This window comes from Hippocampus zosterae, chromosome 11, assembly GCF_025434085.1.
Source record: "Hippocampus zosterae strain Florida chromosome 11, ASM2543408v3, whole genome shotgun sequence".
Taxonomy (NCBI): Eukaryota; Metazoa; Chordata; class Actinopteri; order Syngnathiformes; family Syngnathidae; genus Hippocampus; species Hippocampus zosterae.
Window position 1 is genome coordinate 21363777 of NC_067461.1, and position 22124 is coordinate 21385900.

General features: G+C 41.8%; 1 protein-coding gene and 1 long non-coding RNA gene across 8 annotated transcripts in view; both read left to right on the top strand.

Annotated features, from left to right (window-relative positions):
* Positions 1–22124, top strand: part of hspa12a (heat shock protein 12A) — a 73869-nt gene that overhangs the window by 17654 nt on the left and 34091 nt on the right. For 5 of the 7 annotated variants that reach the window (XM_052081063.1, XM_052081065.1, XM_052081066.1 and 2 more), the window contains exons 2-3: positions 2915–2991; positions 7665–7792. In XM_052081063.1, coding sequence (XP_051937023.1) covers positions 2915–2991; positions 7665–7792 — 205 coding nt within the window. The remainder of the gene's footprint in view (positions 1–2914; positions 2992–7664; positions 7793–22124) is intronic. The other 2 variants (XM_052081064.1, XM_052081068.1) reach the window with 1 other exon arrangement.
* LOC127610746 (uncharacterized) lies at positions 14922–20386 on the top strand. Its single transcript, XR_007965018.1, has 5 exons — positions 14922–14996; positions 15372–15443; positions 16266–16337; positions 16716–16793; positions 20320–20386. It is a non-coding gene; the product is annotated as an uncharacterized LOC127610746 (long non-coding RNA).

Genomic DNA, 22124 nt, shown 5'->3' on the forward strand with positions numbered 1-22124 from the left:
CACATTTATGCTTGAATGGTGCTCGTTATACCAGTCAACAAAATTGTCAAACCAGGTCTCGGTGAACACCAGCAAGCCAGACTCACAATATTCGAAGCTTGCTCTTGCCTGGGTGCGCAGCTCATCCAGTTTGTTCTTGAGTGATTGTGGATTGCAGAGCAGCATGGGCGGGAGTGGAAGTTTGACAGCTCTCCACACCCGCTGCCGAACGCCACCTCTCCTGCCCCGCTTCCTGATCCACCTGAGACGGTTCAGCGTTGGCGTGGATTGCCGCTGTAATTCCACGGGAATGTCTTCCAGCACGCTAGAAGACTACAGAAGTCCATACAACCGCAGGTTTAAGAGCTCGATCCGGCTGTATTTGAGTTGTCCTGAGCTGGAGAACACCCCGGCAAAACACCGTGCTGGCGGCCCAGATACCGTCAGCCATACAAAAAACAGAGGCTATTTGACATATTTTGATTGAACATAACGTCTCAACTTCACGAGAATTGCTTTGTAGAGAATAAAATACAGTTTGCTGCTTCCATGTTCATAATTGTTCTTTAATCAAGCTTATTTGGATCCCAATACTCAATTATTTATCCGGATCCCAAAACATTTGATAGCCTCAGCCCTAGAAAAAAACTTTTGAACCACTATTGGCGACCGTGCCTGAAATTTTTAGTGGCCCCATCAGGCCAGGGTCGAAAGGTGGGTAGTCGCCCAGCACAGTAGCCTAGTGTCCCCGGGCCGTTGGGCCACCATTAATGCTCTGCTATAAATCACTGAGATACACACACACACACACACACACACATATATATATATATATATATATATATATATATATATATATATATATATATATAGTGTCATTCTTATCATGTATCATTTGTCGGTGCCACAGGACCCTTTTTGGGAATCACTGCTTTCAGATACTTCACCCTACTACTTCTGAAAACCCTGATAAGATTTGTCTGACAGCGTAGCACATAAAGAATTGGATCTGATTGGACAAAACAAAGATAATAAATTTTTGGCAATAACCTTTCATGCAATATATATTAGAATGTTAATCTTAACTATGAGTCAGTGCTTCTCAGTGAAAGCCTTGCAGGCCCTGACATCTGCTCCAGTTATGCTAGACAGGTATACGCAATTAAGTTCTTTTTTTGTAGAATTCGTGCAGTCCATTTTGTTTCATCCACTTCATGTAAGAATGAAAAGCGATTAAAGTAATTCTCCAGTCATGATGTCCCTTTTATGATTCATTTTGGGGAATAAAAACTAGAGGTTGTAAAGGTGACTTTGGGAGTTGACTGCGATTGCTACAGGAAAACATATTGGATTGTGACTAGACAGGGTGTCGCCACAGGTGGTCTGTAATTTGGCTCTGTAATTGCTTGGCAAAGTGTACTATGGGACTTCAGACCACTCATCCTCTCCATAGGGGTGGACAAGAAGAAAGATGAGTGAGGTAGATAAAAGGATTGGATTGTATTGGATAACATGATGCCCTACTGGGAGACAATTCCACAAGGTTCTTATAATAAATCAGACAAAATTATTATTATTGTGTGCATTCACAGTACACTTTCGGCTCTTAAGACAGACAAATAAAAGTAATGATATATGTATGGAGATGCACTTCCATTCAATTCAAATGTCATGTCTTTTTTTTTTTTTAAGGAGGGTACAAATGACCTTTGCTGATGTTTCAATAGACAAGGCGTGAAAACTTGAAGCTTGAGCTCAAACGAGGTCCGTTATCTTTTTTTCAACCAATACTTTTTTCAACAATTTTTGAACTTAACAACTTAACATCAGCGGCCCAGTAGTCCAGTGGTTAGCACGTCGGCTTCACAGTGCAGAGGTACCGGGTTCGATTCCAGCTCCGGCCTCCCTGTGTGGAGTTTGCATGTTCTCCCTGAGCCTGCGTGGGTTTTCTCCGGGTGCTCCGGTTTCCTCCCACATTCCAAAAAACATGCGTGGCAGGCTGATTGAGCTCTCTAAATTGTCCCTAGGTGTGGATGTGAGTGCGAATGGTTGTTCGTTTCTGTGTGCCCTGCGATTGGCTGGCAACCGATTCAGGGTGTCCCCCGCCTACTGCCCGGAGACAGCTGGGATAGGCTCCAGCACCCCCCGCGACCCTAATGAGGATCAAGCGGCTCGGAAGATGAATGAATGAATGAACTTAACATCATATGTCCATGGAGGTCTGCTTGCACTTGCTGATGAACGTACTTGGAGCACTTCCATCTCCTGATCCGAACCGAGAAATCAGAATCATCCTTCAGAAACCAACATTTCAAATGTTCAACAATTTAACTTAATAAAACAAGCCTTCAAGGTGTATGGCTCGGGGAGTCCATATGTCTGTTGTAAACAGTAACACCACACCGCCTCCAGCTCTCATTTTGAGTTGTACACAAGGGAAGGTGACCTTGGAAAGAAGACGTTTCCAAAATGTCCATAAAACACTGTTTTTCAACAAAAATGAATGGGTCTTGAGCAATGTGAAGCAAGATCGACAACATGATTTCCTTCCACTGGGCTGCAATTTTTTTTCAATCTCAAAACAATGTGAAAATTATTCCAAAAATGTCTGTTTCGGAGCACAAATTAAAAGATCTAGTTGTTTTTTGGGGGAGAGCTGTTGCTAAAAGGGTAAGAAAAGTTTCAAAAATAGAGTGGCAAAATCGTCAAATGGACTGCGGTATGTTTGTTCTAAATATTTGTCTTCTCTTTGAGCTTGTTCAGGTTGGTCCTTTTCTTGTTTAAGAGACTTTCGCAATTTTGCTCAAAAACCAAATTGTGTGACATCAGGGATGATTGACGATAGAGGTTCTACTTTATCTTATAGTTGGCTCATGAAAAAAGATGCTTGTTGAGATATTGAAGTGTGTTCATGTTTCCCTTTCTTTTTCTACAGATGAAATGGCAAACCCATCTCCAGCAAAGAGTCTCGGCGATCCTGGAATCACACCGCTGTCTCCGACACACATTCAGGCAATTCCTCTATTCTAAAAAATTTCATCACCATCATAGCTGTTTGTGACATTAAATCGTTCCATCCTGAAGCCGTCTTGGAGAAACTGTTTTGGACCGATGATATTAGGGTGGAAACTTTGCTTTGAACAACCCAGTAGAGCACTGGTGTCAAAGTCAAGGCCCGGGGGCCAAATCTGGCCCCCCACATCATTTTATGTGGCCCGCGAAACCAAATCAAGCATGTCAAGTTCAATGATGCTTGCTAAAGTCTGAACCAAACTTTCAAATTGTCATATGTAATCCACAATAACAGTTATTTTTCCTGGACCTCTGATTATAAAACTAGTTAGTCATCAATTTGTTGTGTGCTGTGTATGTAATATGTGTAGGGGATTAAATATGTATATGGTTTCCCAAAACTCATAACGGCCCTCCAAGGGAAACTGAAACTACAATAACCGCGACCAAAATGAGTTTGACACCCCTGCAGTAGAGAAATTAAATAAAGTGAATTATGTATAACATTTTATGTTAATAGTGAAAGATGTGGACTTTATGATGTTATGTGATGAAGGTCAAAGTAAAAAAATGCATGCACGAAAGTAAAGGCAATTCAATCACAACCATAATCCAATTTTCAACCTCTGCGCTTTTCAGAAATTATTTTTTTCCATAAAAACTGAAATAAGTGACTGTCAAATTGCTGCCACCATAAAATGTTAAATGTACTGATTTTGTTTTCAAGTAATATTTTAACATATTTAACTGTCATAAAACTACTCCCTCTCCGTGAGCCGTCACCTTACCGTGGTGGAGGGGTTTGTGTGTCCCAATGATCCTCGGAGCTAAGTTATCTGGGGCTTTTTGCCCCTGGTAGGGTCACCCATGGCTAACAGGTTCTAGGTGAGGGACCAGACAAAGCATGGCTCAAAAGATCCCTCACGATGGACAAAACAAATGGACTTCATTTTCCCTTGTCACCGAGACCTCCCTCTGGAGCCAGGCATGGAGATGGGGCTCGATGGCGAGCGCCTGGTGCCCGAAGAGGCAACATGGGTCCCCCTTCTCATGGGCTCACCACCAATGGGAGGAGCCAAAGGGGTCGGGTGCAGTGTGAGCTGGGCGGCAGCCAAAGGCGGGGACCCTGGCGGTCCGATCCTCGGCTGCAGAAGCTAGCTCTAGGGACGTGGAATGTCACCTCTCTTGCAGGGAAGGAGCCCGAGATCATGTGCGAAGTAGAGAAGTTCCGACTGGATAAAGTCGGACTTGCCTCCACACATAGCCTGGGTTCTGGTACCAGTTCTCTTGAGAGGGGTTGGACTCTCTTCCACTCTGGAGTTGCTCACGGTGAGAGGCGCAGAGCAGGTGTGGGCATACTCATTAGCCCCCGGCTCAGTGCCTGTACATTGGGGTTTAAACTGGGAGACGAGAGGGTTGCCTCCCTCAGCCTTCGGGTGGGGGGACTGGTCCTGACCGTTGTTTGTGCATATGCACCAAACAGCAGCTCAGCGTATCCACCCTTTTTGGAGTCCTTGGAGGGTGTGCTGGAGAGTATTCCGGCTTGGGACTCCCTTGTTCTGCTGGGGGACTTCAATGCTCACATGCGCAATGACAGTGAGACTTGGAAGGGTGTGATTGGGAGGAACTGCCCCCCCCCCCCCCAATCAGAACTCGAGTGGTGTTTTGTTATTGGAATTCTGTGCTCGTCATGGATTGTCCAAAACCAACACCTTTTCAAACATAAGGGTGTCCATATGTGCACCAGGACACCGTAGTCCACAGTTCGATGATTGACTTTGTGTTTGTATCATCAGATTTGCGGCCGCATGTTTTGGATACTCGGGTGAAGAGAGGGGCGGAGCTGTCAACTGATCACCACCTGGTGGTGAGTAGGCTCCGATGGTGGGGGAAGATGCCGATCCGTCCTGGCAGACCCAAATATATTGTGAGGGTTTGTTGGGAGCGTCTGGCGGAATCCCCTGTCAGAAAAAGTTTCAACTCCCACCTCCGGCAGAGCTTTTCCCATGTCCCGGGGGACGGGGGGGGACATTGAGTCCGAATGGACCATGCTCCCCGCCTCTATTGTTGAGGCGGCCAATCTGAGTTGTGGCCGTTAGGTGGTTGGTGTCTGTCGTGGCGGCAACCCCTGTACTCGCTGGTGGACATCAGCAGTAAGGGATGCCGTCAAGCTGAAGAAGGAGTCCTATCGGGCCTTCATGGCCCGTGGGACCCCAGAGGCAGCTGCCGGGTATTGACTGGCTAAGCGGAACGCACCTTCGGCGGCCATGGCAGCCGACTTCCGAACGACTTCGAGGAAATTCTGCTCGATGTGGTTAAAAAGCTCCTCGGTGGCAAGGCCCCAGGGGTGGATGAGATCCGCCCGGAGTTCCTCAAGGCTCTGGATGTTGTGGGGCTGTCCTGGTTAACACGCCTCTGCAACATCGCGTGGTCAACAGGGAGAGTGCCTCTGGATTGGCAGACCGGGGTGGTAGTCCCTCTTTTTAAAAAGGGGTACCGGAGGGTGTGTTCCAACTACAGAGGGATCACACTCCTCAGCCTCCCTGGTAAGGTCTATTCAGGGGTGCTGGAGAGGAGGGTCCATCAGGAAGTCAAGCCTCAGATTGAGGAGGAGCAGTGTGGTTTTCGTCCTGGCCGTGGAACTGTGGACCAGCTCTACACCCTTAGCAGGGTCCTCGAGGTTACGTGGGAACTTGCCCAACCAGTCTACATGTTTTTTGTGGACTTGGAGAAGGCGTTTGACCGTGTCCGTCGGGGAGTTCTGTGGGGGGTGCTTCGGGAGTATGGTGTACCGAGCCCCTGATACGGGCTGTTCGGTCCCGATACTGCCGATGTCAGAGTTTGGTTTGCATTGCCGGCAATAAGTCGGAATCATTTCCAGTGATGGTTGGACTCTGCCAAGGCTGCCCTTTGTCGACGATTCTGTTCATAACCTTTATGGGCAGAATTTCTAGGCGCAGCCGAAGCGTTGAGGGGATCCGTTTTGGTGGCCTCAGTATTGCATCTCTGCTTTTTGCAGATGATGTGGTACTGTTGGCTCCTTCAAGCAGGACTCTCCAACTCTCATTGGAGCGTTTCGCAGCTGAGTGTGAAGCGGTTGGGGTGATGATCAGCACCTCCAAATCTGAAACCATGGTCCTCAGTCGGAAAAGGGTGGAGTGCCCTCTCCGGGTCGGGGAGGAGATCTTGCCCCAAGTGGAGGAGTTTAAGTATCTTGGGGTCTTGTTCACGAGTGTCACCCAGCTGGCCTGTGAACGCCTCGGGATCCGCCAGGAAGAGCTTGAAGAAGTGGATGGGTAGAGGGAAGTCTGGGCTTCCCTCCTAAAGCTGCTGCCCCCGCGACCCGACCCCGGATAAGCGGTGAAAAATGGATGGATGGATAAAACTACTCTTTGATGGTGTATATTGTTTGTATCAGTAAACGCAGAAGGAAGAATGCTCCAGGCAAATTGATGTTATGAATCGCAATGGTTCCCAATCTGTCACACAATGAGTATGACACTCAAACATGTGATTCCATGTATGGACCGTGGCTGAAAAAGACCTCAAAGTGCAATTTTTTTCTCTCTTCAAACATGGAGAGGTAATTACCGTATTTTCACGACCATAAGGCGCCATTAAAAGTCTTAAATTTTCTCCAAAATGGACAGGACGCCTTATAATGCGGAACGTCTAGTGTATGCGCCGAGTTCCAAAGCCTGACTGAGAGCACATCTGGCCGACACGCTGTTTATATAGAGAAAAGGCGGAGTGAGTGACGACAGGCATGTGGAAGTCCGCCAATGTGTGAAGGGTGGGCGTGTAAGAGGACGCTAAAGGCACGTCCCTAGCAGGTCCAGTCGGGTGAGTACATTGTAAAATGGCAACATAAAGTACAACCGAACTCAGTTTTGCTTCCGTTGCCTTTTTAAAAACATGTTTTTAGCGTGCGTGCATGCATGCCGAAAGTTTAAGCTGGGGTATGTTTTACCATGCCTGGCTACGCCCAATAATACAGTGTGTTTTGTGTATGTGTCAAATACAGAAATAGCACCCCTTACTGACACTGCACCCAACAACATGGTGCGCCAAATGGTCGTTAAAAAACGGTAAATTTCAGCCCATGTCCACATCCTTGAAAACGAAGAAAAGAAAGAAAGCAAAGCAGCAGCCATCGGATTACTTGCTGTTGGCTCGCGGCTAGCTTCTGGCAGCAAATGCTGGAGACTTGTGCCGTATCATGCAATGGGTCTTTAATGAAGTAACAATTTCTTAGCATCCTAAATTAGGGTTTGAATATGATTTCGGGATGGCGTTGTGTTGATGTTGGTTTAATTTATGTAATGCATCAAAATCTGGAACATATGCTGAAATTTTTGTACCAACCAATCCATGGACCATGTGCGGCACGACTAATGCTCAACAGTGATGCCATCCCCAAAAAACAGAAAACAGATTCTCCCTGAGTTGAATTCTCACTATATACTGCTGTATGCTGATGTTTTGCGTTGAATTCTGTGTGATTTTTGAGTTTTCTGTCTTTCTTTTGGTTATGTTGGTCTTTTTTTTTTTACTCTGTTATATTTCCACGCTTTAAACTTGTAGCTATTGTGGATGTCTGCGAGTTTACAAAAGCTCAAAAGCATTGCACTCATGCACTAACTCTCCTCCATGTCAATGTTCTGTTTATGCAGCAGAATGACACAGACCAGGTTCCATCAGGAATGGCCTTTGTGGTCGTGGTAGCCATTGACTTTGGCACAACATCAAGCGGCTATGCTTATGCATTCACAAAGGAGCCTGAGTGCATTCACACCATGAGGTACGTCATGTCATTTTTATGAAGGCGTAGTTTAACAACCACTTGATCTTGAAGTGACGCATTTTCAAGTACCGTATTTTCCGCACTAAAAGGCGCCCCTAAAAGCCTTCCATTTTCTTAGAAGCGCACAGTGTATGGTCATTATGATAATATTTTGACCCCAAAATGGCTCCTTGCTCAAGACATGCTGACAACGCAGAGTTCAAACTTAAAGTGATCGGTTAAGCAGTTGAACATGGAAATAAAGCAGTGGCAAGTGAGTTCAACGTTAACAAATCAATGTTATAACTTGCTGTTGTTTAAGTGAACTGTGTCGCTACTTTATTAAATAAGTCTTACTGACATCTGATTGTTCTGTTGGTGTTTCCTTGAGCGTAGTTCCATCTAGTGAATGCATTGTAGATTGCATTTTATGATGCGGTGCGCCCCATGTACAAAAAAAAATTACAAAATAGGCCATTCATTGAATGTGCGCCTCATAATCCAATGCACCTTTTAGTGTGGAAAATACGGTAGAAGTTTCGTCCAAGGGTAAAGCTCAGTTTATCAAAGGAGGGTTGAAATTTTAGAGACGATAGCACACCCATCCATTCATCAATTTTCTGTACCGTCTGGTTAATTGAAGACTTTCAAATTTTCCGTAGTTGTGAAAGTGAGTGTGTTTGGTTGATTATCTGTGCCCTGCACCTGCCTGGTGACCAGTTCATGGGGTACCCCACCTACTGCCTGGTTACAGCTGGGAAAGGCTCCAGCACGCCAATAACCCTAGGGAACATAAGCAGTTTGGAGGATAAATTAATTAATCTTTGCCCTTTTTACAGTATTTGTGTACAGTACATAGCCTTGCATAGGTTTCTATAAGGCTTTCCTGTCTGTTGCCCTCCTGAAAAAACTCAGTACTGAATTATTTTTTAACTCGAATGGGTATAGCATTTCAGCCATTTCATTCTTGATTCCACTTACAGTGATCCCTCACTATTATGCGGTTTGTTTATCGCGGCTTCAGTGCATCGCGGGTTTTTTCAAACATATTCATTAAAAAAAATAAAAAATTAAAATGAAAAATTCATATACATGAAGTACAGTACTGTATCTGTTGCTCGATGTGACTGGCTGTTGTTTTGCTGACTTTCGCAGCTTGTCGCGGACCATTTGTGGACTTAATGAATGACTTTAAAAAATTATATATGTTGGTTTCTACTTTGCGGATTTTCGTTTATCGCGGGTGGTTTTGGTCCCCATTAACCGCGATAAACGAGGGATTACTATGGTACTTTCAATTTAACTCCTAATCGAGTTGGGCAGTATTATGGTTGTACAGTATCCCGCGGTGTCTACAAATAGCAATGCTGCCACTTTCAACGCTGTAATCGAAAAAAAAAAATCTGCAGTACATAAAGACCTAATAATATAACATCAGGGCGTGGGGGTTGCTGGAGCCTATCTCAGCCATCTTCGGGCAGTAAGCAGGGGACATCCTGAACCAGTTGCCAGCCAATCGCAGAGGGTTAATGTTATTATAACTATTTAAAACTAAAGGAAGGCAATCATGTTTTGTGTAATTTTTTTTGGAATGACGTTCTATTAGTCACATGGCAGCCCAGCAGTTCGCAGCACGTGACTCAAGCGCATTGGTCGCCCAAAAAATGGGGGGAATTTGGAGTCTCTTTTGTGGTTTAGTTCCAACACCAACAGTGCAACAAAAACTTGTGCAACACATTATGAAATGCTACGTGGGCTGACAATCGTTTAGAAAATGGAACCAAAATATTTACATTTCAGGCAGGCAGCCGTCAGCACACAGATATTGGGAGTACGTAATTGTTGATAGATAAAGCCGTCATTGAGTGGCTGCCATGTTGAAATGACACCTTATAAAATGAGACCACTTGTATCATAGATCCATAGTTGATGTTTGTAACAAACCAATTTGCATCAAAATCACCAAAGAATTCAACAAGTTAAGAGCGAAGCGAGGACAGAGTGGTTATTTTGCCGTGACTGGAAAGTCTCAATTTAACAAACATCGAACTTGTATTTCGGCTACGAGTCCGCCCTACACTATAAAGACTCTTGGTGGTCAGCACTAGTTACAAAATACAGTGATCCCTCGCTATATCGCGCTTCATTTATCGCAGCTTCACAACATCGTGTGTGCCCCCCCCCTCCCAAGTACTGTGTTCAGAAAAACAATGCCCAAGTTGGTTCCCGGGATGACGTCGACCAATGACAGCAGGAGTGGATTTATCCTGTGAGGTGATTGGCCGTGCATCTTTGCAGCCATGCCCAGTACCTTCACTTGTGTCTCGTCACGCTGTTGACTCTCTGATCGGTGTGTCTCGTCATGCTGTTAACTCTCGTTTGCCTGTCTCTTTCTGGCATACTTTTTTTCTGTTGTGTTTGCTACGTGCGCAGGGGAGCAGTGTGGGGGGGGGGGGGGTGAGAAAGGGAGAAAGAATGATTGGGCTTGTACGAAAAAATCAGCACCTCTCTTTGCCTCCTCATCAATACCGATTAAATGTCTCATCAAAAGCACATCGGCTGTGCGGGGATAGCTGGCCAGGAGCTAGCTGGAGGCTAACGGCGGCTACACCGTCAAGAGCGTAAAGTAAGAGAAACCTCCAATAACACATCTGAAGAGCGAGAATTTTTAATCTCAATCTTCCCTGACACTTGGGGGAGGGAGAAAAGCGAAGCTCACTGAGCGCTGCGGCTTTTAAACTACCGTATTTTGGGGCAGAAGGCAATGCTGATGAATGTTAATTACTATATAAAGTTTTATGATTAAAGATTTAAGTAATTACATGTACTGCGGTAGTCTTTGTCTCAAATATGTAAAGTGTCTTATAATCATTGTTTACATATTTTAAACATACTGCTACCCACATACAAAAATTCCAAGGGGGGGAAGTCAAACCTCCTTCGCGGTTTTTCACTTATTGCGGATGGGCCCCGGTCCCCATTAACCGTGATAAGTGAGGGATCACTGCAAGTCTAAAATTTGTGAAGGCATTACCCTACATCGCAGTGTAATAAGTGGACTTTACAACTGTTAGAATTTGAATACCACCCAACGCTAGGTCTCAAGTAGGCTCAGAAAAGTGAGTTGACACTAATTGTAGGAGACCTCCACTCATCCAGAAATCTTACCATAAAAAGAGCTTGTTGTAACATGACTATTATCAGAAACAGGAAGTTGGATGGAGTGCCTACTCACTATGCATTGTAACTATTTTATACCAGCAGGTGTCAATGTCTCCCATTTATAGCGGGAAAAGTATTGTTGTGTTTGAAAGAGAGTTGGACTTTAACCCAAGAAATTATCATATAAGAAGCTAATGCTTCCAAAAGGACTCATACAGATAACGTGCAATTTCCGGAATATACAGCGCACTTGATTATCAACCGCACCCATTACATTTTTAAATGAAAAACAATTTTGTACACACATAAGCCGCACCTGTCTATAAGCCGCAGGTGCCCACATTGTAACATGATATATTTACCAAGAAAAAGAAGGAACACAGAAAATGTTTTCAAAGTTTTCATGACATACCTTAACTTTTTTTTCCAAATAGTGCCTGTAACACGGTGGCAGTTATTTTGTAAAACAGCACTCAAAGGGCTGGTTAAAAAAACAAACAAACAAACCCCCCCCCCCCAAAAAAAACCCTTGGTGGATGCAGTGCAGCCCAAAACACAGGTGAAATGCGCCCTCTCATGCCCGTCTGAAAATAGTGTCTTCCTCGACACATAAATCAACATCATAAATCACTCTTACCTTTTATGCTTGGGCGCGTCCCGGCGGCCATTAGAAAAATCTTTCAATAGGCCACTTTATTAAATAACGCGCAGAGTTGAAAGTCGCAGTTTATAGTCTGGAAATTACGGTATATTAATTGATGACACATCCTGTACATTAGGGGTGCCCATAACGTCGATCCTGATCGACAGGTAGATATAAGACAGGTCCCAAGTAGATCCGAGGAGCATAGAGGAGAAAAAAAGACAAACAACCTTTTGTGTGTCTTTGTCCATGTAAGTAATATATTTCTTGTGTTAATGTATGCTGCACCCTAATCATCCTTTCAGTCTCATTTTCACCCAAAAAATATTTAAAAAATAAAATAAAGCAGGTAAATCTTGAACTTACAGTGGCGCGTGATTACGTCACCGGAAGTTGTTCGCGCTCAGCAGTCTGCAATTGCAGCTTGTGATCAGAGCTGTTGCGCTATATCTTTTATCGTCATTATTCTCATTCAGAGTTTGCTTCGTGTACAATTCACCAAGGGCACGGGCAAAGAATAGGAATCTAGGAGAGCCCAGGGAAGCACTTTAAAATGGTACATGTGAGCTACAATAGTTAACAGGCTGCAAAAGTGCATCGCATGCCTCAGTTTCAGGCTGTTTCTCATCATGGCGTGCATGCGTGCGTGCGTGCATGTGTGTGTGTGTGTGTGTGTGTGTGTGTGTGTGTGTGTGTGTGTGCGTTTGTATTCATGACATCTCAGGACAATTTTATGATAACACACCTTCACAATGAGGACCTGTGGAAAAATGAGGACATTTTTCGCGTCCTCATATTTCCACGCAGTCTACACTACTCTAGAGCTCACGAGGATACTCCCACACCAAAAATAAGTGATGTCCTGAAAGAGCACAATTTTCAGAAATTGTGTGTTTAAGTGTGTTTAACTTTCGACTCACTTTTCATTTGGAAAACTAGTGGCCAACTTCGGTACTTAACACACTTTTAACACACTTTCAGTGACGTCATTGTGCAGGACCTCAAATGTCATCTTTTTCGGACTGACTCACACATTTTCCCCGCCCTCGTCCTGATAAGTCACATCAATTAGCAGTCACACAAAATCCAACATGTGAAGCAGCCAGACAATCCTACTCTCAAACACGACCACGCGTGGATGACCATCGGGTAAGCAATTCCTTTTCATTTATCTTACCGTAACATAGAAGTTGTTCAATATAACCGTGTTTAACAGTGCCCACCAAAGGTAATATCATTCAATAAGACAGCTAGCTAGCTAGCTAGCTCGATCGTTAGCATGCTAATAAGCTTCCAGTAAAAGTAATGTGGACATGTCCTGCAGGCAAGGTTCTGGAAAACTTTTCTAAATCTTTAACAACACAGTCTGTGGAACTTGGTTTTGGTACCATATGTTTATTTCAGTGCAGTATTTGTTTTATTCGATTGCAGTTAATTTAAATTAGTTAGTACAGGTAGCCTAATGAAAGTGGGCCAGGCACTTCTAGCATTTACGCTAAGCCCGGTGTATTTACACTGTTTATTCTTGTGCTGATTCAATTGTACACCGTTTCAATGAAAAAAACAAACAAACGTTTGCAATGAAATTATAGCAGAATTCAGCTTTGTTGGTACATTTGGTCAAGACAATATTGTGTTACTCTATTTTAATTTTACATTGTTATCTGCCTGACAAATGGTTTGCCCGAATCTATTAGTCTGACCAGCAAATGTTTGATGAAATGAATTTTTGTATTTTTGAGGAAGAAAATAATATTCCTTTGGCTCAGTACTTTTTGAGCCAAAATAAGTGCTGCCATAATATTGTGCTTGCTTGTCTGGCTGACTTCTTCTCACTTTCCATTGTAGATGTTTACTGGTGGTGATAATGTCACAAAGAAGAACCAGACTGAGCCCTGAATCTGAGGCTGCTCCTTTTATCTGGAGTCAACAAGCCTTGTTTGAAAGCCCAGTGGATCAATGATTATAAAGGTATGCTATCAATCTACCTGCTATCTAATTCTTATGGCTACCGCAAGCATATGACAAGAGCTGCAACCAAAGCCTGTCACAGTGACAGATTTTATTCGTACATTGTATTTACCCCAAAACTGTCACAGTAAACAGCATATTTTTTATGCCATTGATCATATTGGAGCAAAAATAATTGAAGTACTTTTGAAGAAAATGTTTAGCAGCCATTATCATTCAATTATTGAGAATATTATATTGCCATGTAGAACTAGGAATATCTTGGAATGAAAAAGTAGAAATAGAAATTATTCGGCTTCTGTTAAAATATTGTGCTTCACCAAATATCACAATTCATAAAAACGCATACATCCGTAATAGTCGAGGAAAATTAGATGCCTTTAAACTTCCTTCATAATGCTTATTTCACCTGATTGAAGAAGGCTGTGGTAGCTGTTTGACAAATCCACATTTTTATCAGCAATTTGTACTGCCCATCAAAAGTCTCTACTTAGTTGAAAACAACGAATGGTCACCGGAATTATTTTTCAGTCATTACATTGTTTTAGTCTGAAAGAGTATGTTTCGGGTGTTGTCTTTATTATTTGAACTCAGTCATGTCTGTTGTCCTGAAATTGTTAGCTATAAGAGCTGTACAGTGGTAACTACCACAAAGAGCCGGCTTGTGCTGTGTATGAAGTTTAATTTATTCAAAAGTCATGTAACTACGACATATTTCTGACACTCTATGGTTGCTATAATGTTGATTTTCATGATTTCAGTCATGCCCTCATACTTCCCAGTTACTGTAGAATATTTCTGATACTGTAATGTTGCTGAAAAACCTGAGTGTGATCAGGGGAAATGACTTTTGTCTGGACCTAACACTGGAGAGCCTGTGTTCGAATGTCCCGTAATGGCACCGTAATGGTGTTATGTTGCAGACACCAAGTGACGGGATCTTGACTGAACCTTCTGGAGACCAAGAAGGGAGTGAGAGATCCACTTCATCCTTACAACAGGTTACTACTTCTTATCATGATATACTAGGTTTGAGTTTTCAGCTTTCTTTGACAAACACAGAAGTTATAAATCAGAAACATGGACTCTCCATGATTTCAGTCGTCATTTCCTCATATTTCTTTAGACCTGAAAAACCAGAGTGTGTTTCAGGTGACATGACTTTTGCCTTAACCTAACATCTGGTGAGCCTGCGTTCGAATGTCCCCATATTGCTGTACCACAGAACTGAACAGTGTTAACTTTCTATAGTGTGGTATATTCATCCCAAACTCTTCCGTGAGCAATGTTCAATGATAATTAATGTTTATTCATTTCTTAAATGGTCAGAATGAAGAATGCTGAATATTTTGACACCGTAATGTTATGTTGCAGACACCAAGTGACCTGACTGAACCCTCTGGAGACCATGAATGGAATGAGAGATCCACTTCATTCTTACAACAGGTTACTACTTCTTATCATGATATACTAGGTTTGAGTTTTCAGCTTTCTTTGACAAACACAGGAGAAGTTATAAGTCAGAAACATAGACTCTCCATAATTTCAGTCGTCATGTCCTCATATTTCTTCAGACCTGAAAAACCTGAGTGTGTTTCAGGTGACATGACTTTTGTCTTAACCTAACTCTGGAGAGCCTGTGTTCGAATGTCCCCATATTGCTGTTCCACAGAACTGAACAGTGTTAACTTTCTATAGTGTGGTATATTCATCCCGAACTCTCCCGTGAGCAATGTTCAATGATAATTAATATTTATTCATTTCTTAACTGGTCAAAATGAAGAATGCTGAATATTTTGACACCGTAATGTTATGTTGCAGACACCGAGTGACCTGACTGAACCCTCTGGAGACCATGAATGGAATGATAGATACACTTCATCCTTACAACAGGTTACTACTTCTTGTCATGATATACTAGGTTTGAGTTTTCAGCTTTCTTTGACAAACACAGGAGAAGTTATAAGTCAGAAACATAGACTCTCCATAATTTCAGTCGTCATGTCCTCATATTTCTTCAGACCTGAAAAACCTGAGTGTGTTTCAGGTGACATGACTTTTGTCTTAACCTAACTCTGGAGAGCCTGTGTTCGAATGTCCCCATATTGCTGTTCCACAGAACTGAACAGTGTTAACTTTCTATAGTGTGGTATATTCATCCCGAACTCTCCCGTGAGCAATGTTCAATGATAATTAATATTTATTCATTTCTTAACTGGTCAGAATGAAGAATGCTGAATATGTTGACACCGTAATGTTATGTTGCAGACACCAAGTGACCTGACTGAACCCTCTGGAGACCATGAATGGAGTGAGAGATCCACTTCATTCTTACAACAGGTTACTACTTCTTATCATGATATACTAGGTTTGAGTTTTCAGCTTTCTTTGACAAACACAGGAGAAGTTATAAATCAGAAACATGGACTCTCCATGATTTCAGTCGTCATGTCCTCATATTTCTTTAGACCTGAAAAACCTGAGTGTGTTTCAGGTGTCATGACTTTTGTATTAACCTAACTCTGGAGAGGCTGTGTCTAAATGTCCCCATAATGCTGTTCCACAGAGAAGAACAGTGTTAACTTTCTATAGTGTGGTACATTATTCCCAAACTCTCCTGTGAGCAATGTTCAATGATAATTAATATTTATTCATTTCTTAACTGGTCAGAATGAAGAATGCTGAATATTTTGACACCGTAATGTTATGTTGCAGACACCAAGGGACCTGACTGAACCCTCTGGAGACCATGAATGGAGTGAGAGATCCACTTCATCCTTTCAACAGGTTACTACTTCTTATCATGATATACTAGGTTTGAGTTTTCAGCTTTCTTTGACAAACACAGGAGAAGTTCTAAATCAGAAACATAGACTCTCCATGATTTCAGTCGTCATGTCCTCATATTTCTTCAGACCTGAAAAACCTGAGTGTGTTTCAGGTGACATGACTTTTGTCTTAACCTAACTCTGGAGAGCCTGTGTTCGAATGTCCCCATATTGCTGTTCCACAGAACTGAACAGTGTTAACTTTCTATAGTGTGGTATATTCATCCCAAACTCTCCCGTGAGCAATGTTCAATGATAATTAATATGTATTCATTTCTTAACTGGTCAGAATGAAGAATGCTGAAACTTTTGACACCGTAATGTTGTTATGTTGCAGACATCAAGTGACAGGTACCTGACTGAACCCTCTGGAAACCAAGAATGGAGTGAGAGATCCACTTCATCCTTACAACAGGTTACTACTTGTTATCATGATATACTAGGTTTGAATTTTCAATGTTCTTTGACAAACACAGGAGAAGTTATAAATCAGAAACATGGACTCTCCATGATTTCAGTCGTCATGTCCTCATATTTCTTTAGACCTGAAAAACCCGAGTGTGTTTCAGGTGACATGACTTTTGCCTTAACCTAACATCTGGAGAGCCTGTGTTCGAATGTCCCCATATTGCTGTACCACAGAACTGAACAGTGTTAACTTTCTATAGTGTGGTATATTCATCCCAAACTCTCCCGTGAGCAATGTTCAATGATAATTAATATTTATTCATTTCTTAACTGGTCAAAATGAAAAATGCTGAGTATTTTGACACCGTAATGTTATGTTGCAGACACCAAGTGACCTGACTGAACCCTCTGGAGAACAAGAATGGAGTGAGAGATCCACTTCATCCTTACAACAGGTTACTACTTCTAATCATGATATACTAGGTTTGAGTTTTCAGCTTTCTTTGACAAACACAGGAGAAGTTATAAATCAGAAACATGGACTCTCCATGATTTCAGTCGTCATGTCCTCATATTTCTTCAGACCTGAAAAACCTGAGTGTGTTTCAGGTGACATGACTTTTGTCTTAACCTAACTCTGGAGAGCCTGTGTTCGAATGTCCCCATATTGCTGTTCCACAGAACTGAACAGTGTTAACTTTCTATAGTGTGGTATATTCATCCCAAACTCTCCCGTGAGCAATGTTCAATGATAATTAATATTTATTCATTTCTTAACTGGTCAGAATGAAGAATGCTGAATATGTTGACACCGTAATGTTATGTTGCAGACACCAAGTGACCTGACTGAACCCTCTGGAGACCATGAATGGAGTGAGAGATCCACTTCATTCTTACAACAGGTTACTACTTCTTATCATGATATACTAGGTTTGAGTTTTCAGCTTTCTTTGACAAACACAGGAGAAGTTATAAGTCAGAAACATAGACTCTCCATAATTTCAGTCGTCATGTCCTCATATTTCTTCAGACCTGAAAAACCTGAGTGTGTTTCAGGTGACATGACTTTTGTCTTAACCTAACTCTGGAGAGCCTGTGTTCGAATGTCCCCATATTGCTGTTCCACAGAACTGAACAGTGTTAACTTTCTATAGTGTGGTATATTCATTCCCAAACTCTCCCGTGAGCAATGTTCAATGATAATTAATATTTATTCATTTCTTAACTGGTCAAAATGAAGAATGCTGAATATTTTGACACCGTAATGTTACGTTGCAGACACCAAGTGACCTGACTGAACCCTCTGGAGACCATGAATGGAATGATAGATACACTTCATCCTTACAACAGGTTACTACTTCTTGTCATGATATACTAGGTTTGAGTTTTCAGCTTTCTTTGACAAACACAGAAGAAGTTATAAATCAGAAACATGGACTCTCCATGATTTCAGTCGTCATGTCCTCATATTTCTTTAGACCTGAAAAACCGGAGTGTGTTTCAGGTGATATGATTTTTGTCTGGACTTAACTCTGGAGAGCCTGTGTTCGAATGTCCCCATATTGCTGTTCCACAGAGCTGAACAGTGTTAACTTTCTATAGTGTCTTATATTAATCCCAAACCCTCGTGTGAGCGATGTTCAATGAATAACAATGTTTATTCATTTATTAACTAATCAGGATGAATAAATTTGAATATTTCTGACACTGCACTGTTGCTATGTTGCAGACACCAAGTGTTCCGATCCTGATGAAACCTTTTGAAGATCAAGAAAGGAGTGGAAGATCCACTTCTTCCTTACAACAGGTTACTACGTCTTATCATTATATACTAGGTTTGAGTTTTCAGCTTTCTTTGACAAACACAGGAGAAGTTATAAATCAGAAACATGGACTCTCCATGATTTCAGTCGTCATGTCCTCATATTTCTTCAGACCTGAAAAACCTGAGTGTGTTTCAGGTGACATGACTTTTGTCTTAACCTAACTCTGGAGAGCCTGTGTTCGAATGTCCCCATATTGCTGTTCCACAGAACTGAACAGTGTTAACTTTCTATAGTGTGGTATATTCATCCCGAACTCTCCCGTGAGCAATGTTCAATGATAATTAATATTTATTCATTTCTTAACTGGTCAAAATGAAGAATGCTGAATATTTTGACACCGTAATGTTATGTTGCAGACCCCGAGTGACCTGACTGAACCCTCTGGAGACCATGAATGGAATGAGAGATCCACTTCATCCTTACAACAGGTTACTACTTCTTGTCATGATATACTAGGTTTGAGTTTTCAGCTTTCTTTGACAAACACAGGAGAAGTTATAAGTCAGAAACATAGACTCTCCATAATTTCAGTCGTCATGTCCTCATATTTCTTCAGACCTGAAAAACCTGAGTGTGTTTCAGGTGATATGATTTTTGTCTGGACTTAACTCTGGAGAGCCTGTGTTCGAATGTCCCCATATTGCTGTTACACAGAGCTGAACAGTGTTAACTTTCTATAGTGTCTTATATTAATCCCAAACCCTCCTGTGAGCGATGTTCAATGAATAACAATGGTTATTCATTTATTAACTAATCAGGATGAATAAATTTGAATATTTCTGACACTGCACTGTTGCTATGTTGCAGACACCAAGTGTTCCGATCCTGATGAAACCTTTTGAAGATCAAGAAAGGAGTGGAAGATCCACTTCTTCCTTACAACAGGTTACTACGTCTTATCATTATATACTAGGTTTGAGTTTTCAGCTTTCTTTGACAAACACAGGAGAAGTTATAAATCAGAAACATGGACTCTCCATGATTTCAGTCGTCATGTCCTCATATTTCTTCAGACCTGAAAAACCTGAGTGTGTTTCAGGTGACATGACTTTTGTCTTAACCTAACTCTGGAGAGCCTGTGTTCGAATGTCCCCATATTGCTGTTCCACAGAACTGAACAGTGTTAACTTTCTATAGTGTGGTATATTCATCCCAAACTCTCCCGTGAGCAATGTTCAATGATAATTAATGTTTATTCATTTCTTAACTGGTCAAAATGAAAAATGCTGAGTATTTTGACACCGTAATGTTATGTTGCAGACACCAAGTGACCTGACTGAACCCTCTGGAGACCATGAATGGAATGAGAGATCCACTTCATTCTTACAACAGGTTACTACTTCTTATCATGATATACTAGGTTTGAGTTTTCAGCTTTCTTTGACAAACACAGGAGAAGTTATAAGTCAGAAACATAGACTCTCCATAATTTCAGTCGTCATGTCCTCATATTTCTTCAGACCTGAAAAACCTGAGTGTGTTTCAGGTGACATGACTTTTGTCTTAACCTAACTCTGGAGAGCCTGTGTTCGAATGTCCCCATATTGCTGTTCCACAGAACTGAACAGTGTTAACTTTCTATAGTGTGGTATATTCATCCCGAACTCTCCCGTGAGCAATGTTCAATGATAATTAATATTTATTCATTTCTTAACTGGTCAAAATGAAGAATGCTGAATATTTTGACACCGTAATGTTATGTTGCAGACACCGAGTGACCTGACTGAACCCTCTGGAGACCATGAATGGAATGATAGATACACTTCATCCTTACAACAGGTTACTACTTCTTGTCATGATATACTAGGTTTGGGTTTTCAGCTTTCTTTGACAAACACAGGAGAAGTTATAAGTCAGAAACATAGACTCTCCATAATTTCAGTCGTCATGTCCTCATATTTCTTCAGACCTGAAAAACCTGAGTGTGTTTCAGGTGATATGATTTTTGTCTGGACTTAACTCTGGAGAGCCTGTGTTCGAATGTCCCCATATTGCTGTTACACAGAGCTGAACAGTGTTAACTTTCTATAGTGTCTTATATTAATCCCAAACCCTCCTGTGAGCGATGTTCAATGAATAACAATGGTTATTCATTTATTAACTAATCAGGATGAATAAATTTGAATATTTCTGACACTGCACTGTTGCTATGTTGCAGACACCAAGTGTTCCGATCCTGATGAAACCTTTTGAAGATCAAGAAAGGAGTGGAAGATCCACTTCTTCCTTACAACAGGTTACTACGTCTTATCATTATATACTAGGTTTGAGTTTTCAGCTTTCTTTGACAAACACAGGAGAAGTTATAAATCAGAAACATGGACTCTCCATGATTTCAGTCGTCATGTCCTCATATTTCTTCAGACCTGAAAAACCTGAGTGTGTTTCAGGTGACATGACTTTTGTCTTAACCTAACTCTGGAGAGCCTGTGTTCGAACGTCCCCATATTGCTGTTCCACAGAACTGAACAGTGTTAACTTTCTATAGTGTGGTATATTCATCCCAAACTCTCCCGTGAGCAATGTTCAATGATAATTAATGTTTATTCATTTCTTAACTGGTCAGAATGAAGAATGCTGAATATTTTGACACCGTAATGTTATGTTCCAGACACCAAGTGACCTGACTGAACCCTCTGGAGACCATGAATGGAATGAGAGATAAATTCTCAAAATTCTCAAATTTTCAAAATTCTCATTATTTCCTGGAATATCTTATTTTGATTATTTTATTTTTCCATTTTTAAGAAAATAATGCCTTCTTTTACAGGTGGGAATAAGAGACGCACGTGGACAGATTATGAAGTGAAGGCTGTTGAGCGACATATGTTTGATTTCATAACAAGCCATAAAGTTTCAGGTAAAACGAGCTGTGAGTCCTGTCTCCACGCAGAGCCAGCAGCTCTGAACGACAGAGGCTGGGTGTCCATCAAAAACTACATCCACAACAGGATATAACTGCATTAAAAAGGGAAATGAATGGCTAGTCCATTGAAATGCGAGCACGTCTGGGTACATTTCAGTTCAAGTTAACTAAAGCAATAGCAATGGTGCATTTAGGGTGGGATGGTCAATTATGGATTTCATATTTGTTGTTGGATACTGTGTTTCACGTTTGTTGTTTCATGATCTTCAAGAGCAATTTGGAAAATCCTTGAAGATGTATGAACATGTAAATTATACTGTATATCAGGCATGTTCCGATCTGGGCCTGGAGAGCCACTGTCGTGCCTGTTTTCCAGCTCTCCCGGCTGCATCACACCTGTTTCAGATGATCAGTTCATCAGTCAGCTCTGATGCAGCATTAGAACATCCTGGGAGAGCTGGAAAACAAAAAGACAGCGGCCCTTGAGGACCGACCTTGGACACTCCTGCTGTATATAAACGTACGTACGATATACAAACTTCTCACAAAAGATAGGCTTATTAGGTTTGAGGTGATATTTTGGAAAAACCCTAAAACATTTGAATTCATCCTATTTCAAGAATTTCAATACTTTTTGAAAAGTTGC